This window comes from Nicotiana sylvestris, chromosome 4 (genome assembly GCF_000393655.2).
Source record: "Nicotiana sylvestris chromosome 4, ASM39365v2, whole genome shotgun sequence".
In the NCBI taxonomy this organism is placed as follows: Eukaryota; Viridiplantae; Streptophyta; class Magnoliopsida; order Solanales; family Solanaceae; genus Nicotiana; species Nicotiana sylvestris.
In genome coordinates, this window is record NC_091060.1 from 7,699,834 (window position 1) to 7,705,682 (window position 5,849).

The following is a 5,849-nucleotide window of genomic DNA, read 5'->3' on the forward strand; positions in this document are numbered from 1 at the left end:
CATTTCAAACAGAGCAAGCACATCTTCTCAACTAGTAGTTGAGCATGAACACAATGCATTTATCCTCTATATCTTGATAAAATAGTTAAGCTGACCATATATTATCTTTTTGAGGATATATCCATCTTTTCTATTAGCAACTTATAGAATGATATGAGGGTATCCCTACCTCCCACGCACCACCCCAAAATAAACATGTTTTATTGCATAAACATAGATCATAATCCAGTTTGTTAATGATAATACAAGAACTGAAGTTATCATCGTGGATTATGCGAAAGAACAAAACTGCTAAAAATTAATGTACCTGTATCAATTGATCCCATACTTCAGATTCAGCATTCCACATATTTGTGTTGGAATCCCATGCAAACCCGCTCATCCCATTTTGAAAGGTGTCATAACACTTGCTAAATTTTATTTTAATATTTCTCATTCGGTTGTGAACTCTCTCCTTCTTAAAAACTTTATCTGGAAATTTTGATTGCATCTCTTTCACTATATTATCAATCGCGTGTGGAATAAAAGTTCCACCAACCCTGTTTCCAAGTGTGTGCTCATGATAAAATGCATCAATTAAGGCATCATCCATAACATTTGACCAAATACAAACAGTGTTATCTGAAAGATTTGTGTCGCTTGAGGATGCCTTTGACTTTTTCGGCATATTGATAACTACATAATTAAGAGATATTCATAAGACTTAATGAAAAATTAAGCAGACATAAAATAAAATAAATGCCCAAATGAAATAAAATAAATGCATAGTACATAATACATTTTATTTAAACAATAGCCAAAATTAATTTCAAACAACATCAAATAAATAAACACGAAAAAATTTGTTGACTTTTTTTCTCCTAGAAGATTAAACTTGATAATTAGCCCACATGTCAGCTGCTATGCCATCTCTAATCAACTCCCCCTTTCTAAACTCCTCACTACTTTCCCTAGGATTTGGTGGTTCTTCATGCACATCATTATCATTCATAAGCTCCGCATCAACTTGTGCAAGTAACTCATCATTTGGATCTGCACTTCTTAAGTAGTTGTGCAAAATACAACATGAAAAAATAATAAGCTTTTGAGTTTCAACACCATATGACGGTTCAGTTGAACTAGAAATTATAGGAAATCTCTTTTTAAGAACTCCAAAAGCTCGTTCAATAGCATTACGCAAAGATGCGTATCGCAGATTAAATAATTCACGAGGATTTCGAGGTGGATTTCTTGAATACTCTTTCAAGTGATATCGCTCCCCACGATAAGGCGTAATAAGTCCACTTCTCAACATCAATCCAGCATCAACAAGGTAGTATTTTCCTAAAGATAAAAAGTAAAAACTTTAATTATTTATTTATCACATCTAACTTTCCCTATATAAATATATAAAATATTTACCTTCTGAAAGTTTTAGCGGGTCTTGTCTATTTAACGCTTCTTTCATGATTCTTGAATCAGATGCCGTCTCTTCCCAACCAGCTAACACATATATGAATTTTAAATCAAATGTGCATGCAGCCAATACATTTTGTGTTGAATAATATTTTCTTCCACGGTATCTAGGTGCTTCACGTTGTGAAACTTTAACACGTATATGTGTTCCATCAATGGCACCAATACAATCCTGACATTATTATAATAAATTATATGCAATCAACCTTGAATTTAGCTAAAAGTTCAATAAAATTGTATTTGTGTTCACCTTAAAATATGGGTAGAATCTTGGGCTGCTGGCAATTTCAGAAGGAACTTGAGAGCCATCAGGTTGTTTAATTAATTTTTCATATAACCCCAAGATCGCTCGTAGGACAATATGAAAATGACGACTAACCGACTCCCCAGATCGTCGAAAGATAAAAGCTAACTCGCGATTTGTCGTTTTATGCGCTAACAGGTAAAGTGTTTTTGCAACTTGCTCTTCAACTGTAGCTTGAAGTGTTGGTCTAAGATCACCCTCTCTAACTAACATCTCACATAAATCGGTAAAAGCTAAAGGGGTCATTCTAATAATATTATGACAAAGTTCAGTTGAGAATAAATGACTCAATAATTCATGTCTAACTTGTTCAGTTTCCAGTCGTATATCATGTGTGATCGTACGTCGGTCATTTTCAATTTCACGTACATAAGTCCAAAACCAAATAGCTACTAAGCAAGCAACATATGTAGCTAAAGAGCTCACTTGTTCCAATATCTGTCTATTATTTTGATTATTCCGATCAGCCATCTATAATAAAATTAAGTGATATACATTAACCAATATCATAGATGAACTAACCAGAAAAAATACTGAAAAGATTCAACAAAGTGACAGCAGTAATACCAAATAATTGACAGAAAAAACAAGCAGACAAATACACCCCATTAGCAATCTGAAGTAGTTCAACATAAAATGATATGAAAGTGATGTAAATTATACAAATACATAATGATATGAAAGTGATAACAAGAAGACAAATACATAAAGTAGTTCAATGTAAGGAAAGTAACGTAATAAGAGTAATGATGCAACAAAAATATTACTATAATTCATAGCCGTCGATATTTATATTTCATATGTTTACAAAAGTGAATTGACTACAATGACTCCACTCAACGAAAATAGATGAAAGAGAGGATACCGTCGTTGGAAAGAGACCTAACCTGTAAAAAGTTGGTTGGAAACTGGAAAGAGACGATACCGTTTGTTGACTTGCACGACAGAAACAAGATGAGACAAAGTACTTATTATGGTGAATATAATATAAATAATAGGGTAAAGGGTAAAATTTAAATATAGAATAATAAGTGTGGGCATAATCGGAAAGGAAAATACGAAACAATCCCACCACACGGATTTGGTTGTTTCATAAAATGGGGGTTTTCATTGTTTTGGAACAATGGATTAAACAATACGATACAATCAGTTTTATATAAACAATCAAAACAAACATTGTATGTGAGGTAACAATACAATACAATACAACCGGAAACAACCATCCAAACACAATGTTAGTTGAGTAGTGCCGCCTCCCATTTCTCAATTCTCCTTCATTCCTCACTTAATTCTTTGTGACATTCATTTCTCCATCAAATTATTGCACCAGTTAAATCTACTATATTGCTTTCATTAATATTTTTTTTTCTTTCACACACATAGATCCTCTTATTCAATAATGCTTAATTTTCTCTAATATCTTTTATTGATTTAATAGCATAAAAGATCAAATCCGCGTGATGGGTATTTTAAGACGCAAAGCCACTTCTGATGCCTCCTTTGCTTTGATACAAATCCTCAAGCTAAGTTAAGAAATATTATTTGTACTTCAATTTTTTTTTTTCTGTTGAGTCTCTCATACAGAATTCTTTTTCTTTCAGTTGTAGGGCAATAAAAATTTTGGGTTTCTCCAGATGACATATTACGTGTATGTATTTGTGGCTTCTTATTGATTTAATTTTATTGTAGAGGTATGAAGAAATTTATCTATTATTCTTTATTTTTTGAGAGATTAAGTACTCTTAATTTTATATCTCTTCTTCTTAATTCTTGTGGTTATTTGCAGTCAAAGAAGAATTAATATTTATTGTCTAACTTCGAGTGAGCATCTTTCTACCAGTACTAATTTGTCATTCTATTATTCGTTTCACTAATTAAAATATGATATGTCATTTTTTTGGCTAAATCTTGTTCATCAAAAAGTATGTACTAAAATTGTTTTTTTCTTCAACAGGTACATGAAAGTGTAAATTTATTCAAGAGCAACTTTATCAGACGAGTGGTTACATTAGTGTTTGAGGAAGCAGTTACTAAAATTATTGTATTTCGATTCGACCTCATGTTGTTGAATAAATTTTATTTTATTTCAGTGTTTTAGTTTACGGAGTTTGTAATGAATATTATCTCAATGTAGTATTAGTTCTTAATTATGTGATCGTCGGTGAAATTTTTTGTTGTTACCTTCCATTTTTACTATGTAATTTCCATTTAGTAAATGATAAATTCTGGAATTAAATGGGAAATTAGATAAATACTACTTATAAATAGTAGCACTGCGGATTTTAATGTCATCAAATATTCATCGAATTCTAGTGACAAAGATATTATGTGTCCGAGAATCATCCTTTTAGTAATTTGTATTTTATGATTATTTTAATTTTAAATAATTTTGTAAAGAAATATTATTTTTAGTGACAACATAATAGTTTTCAACTACAAATTGTAAATTATTCTTGTAAAAGCAAAGCTGTCACTATTTTATATATTTAGGGACGAAATATTTTTTGTACATAAAAGGTAGTCTTTAATGACAAAATAACGTTGATTTAACTACGAAATATATATAACTTTAGAGACATTTGATATTGTCACTAATTAAACTAAATAGTTAGCGACAAGGTAGTTTCGTCGGCATTGATAATCTTTTTAGTGACAAAAGCACGCTATTAACGACGAATATTTTATACTTTTTTTGGCGAACAAGTTCGTCACAAATACTAGGCATTTGGGAACGAAAAATATTTTCGTCCCTAATATAACTTGATTTAGTGACGAACCACCAAATTGTCTTTGTATACTTTTGGTGACGGTGTTTTTGGGACGAATAATTGACGAATTATTTTTTGTCTCAAAAGATTTTTTGTGACAAAATATGACTTTTAAATGACAAAATAGTTCGTTATTGATAATCAAATTTGTTGCGGTGAATGAATCACTCGGCTAAACGAATACAAATAAATGAATATTTCCCCTATAAACACTATTTTTTTTCTTGAAAAGAGAGTTAATCTCTTGAAACCAAAATCAGTATAAGTCAAAAACTCCTTCCTTTTTCCACTTGCCATTGGACCATTCTTGATGAAATCTCAAAACTTCAGGAGGATATGCAACTTTATCAGCAGTTGTAGGGAAATAAACATAATAATTTCCTCCAATTTTTCCAGTTATAAATCCAAACCACCAACCATCATTATCAAATGCATCAACCATATCATACAAACAAAAATTATTTTCCGGCAAATTTTCTTGTTTTTCAGGTGGCGTTGGACGGACTTCGCCGACAGTAACAATCTCCTCTAATGGCGCAGAATTATCATCTGTTAATAGAGTTTTGTACTTGACTTTATAATGATAATCACCAACAAAAGAAACAATAGTTGCTGTGTAGTAAGAACCAATGAAACCATATTCATGACTTGCTATTTCAACTTCATCTCCCTTTTGAAATGGTATTTTTCTTGTTTCTTGTTTCTTGAATGCTATTGTGTTTGATGCTTTTAAAAGCATTGTTATTCTTGATTGGTGTTTCTTTAAATCACTGTGTGTTTTGGTAATTGGAGACATTGTGATTTTACGAAGAAAAGGAGATTGATTTTTGTTGAATGAAAAAGTGAGGAACTTTGAGACGTTGCAACTGAATTTATAGGAAGAGAATTTTGGTTTTCCTATGGTGAGTAGGAATAGGAATTGTGTCATGTTTTCTTTTGGTTTTTCCTTGAATGACTAGAATTGGGAAATCTAGCTTTTATTAATTTTATTTTCCTATTTTATTAAGGTGACGTTTGGTTCAAATATTAAAAAATAGCTTTGCGCACAAGAAAGACAAATGTTTCCTAATTTATTTTACGTTCCTAATTATATTAGGAGTACAACTTTCCTAAAAAATGGTTGCAGCTGCTTGTTGTTGATAATAAGTAGTAATACAAAATTAAATATGAAAAAGCTGTCAATATAGGTTTGAGAAGAAGAATCCAACTCATATAAACGATAAAGATGAGGAAGAGATAGGAAACGATTTAATATTGTGGTATGGAGTCATCATATGCAAATGTATTCGCTCAGCCTAAAAATTTAGTTACTGGAAATTGGT

General features: G+C 31.2%; 2 protein-coding genes across 2 annotated transcripts; both read right to left on the minus strand.

Annotated features, from left to right (window-relative positions):
- Positions 1-868: 868 nt before the first annotated feature.
- Positions 869-2,005, minus strand: LOC138889220 (protein ALP1-like). The gene is made up of 3 exons (XM_070172493.1): positions 1,835-2,005; positions 1,402-1,627; positions 869-1,323 (listed from the first exon to the last, which is right to left on the minus strand). The coding sequence occupies exons 1-3, from the start codon at positions 2,003-2,005 to the stop codon at positions 869-871; spliced, it is 852 nt and encodes a 283-aa protein (XP_070028594.1).
- A 2,778-nt stretch (positions 2,006-4,783) lies between these two features.
- On the minus strand, positions 4,784-5,266 carry LOC104242333 (protein AGENET DOMAIN (AGD)-CONTAINING P1-like). The gene has a single exon (XM_009797359.2). The coding sequence runs from the start codon at positions 5,264-5,266 to the stop codon at positions 4,784-4,786; it is 483 nt and encodes a 160-aa protein (XP_009795661.2).
- Between the last annotated feature and the right edge of the window lie 583 nt (positions 5,267-5,849).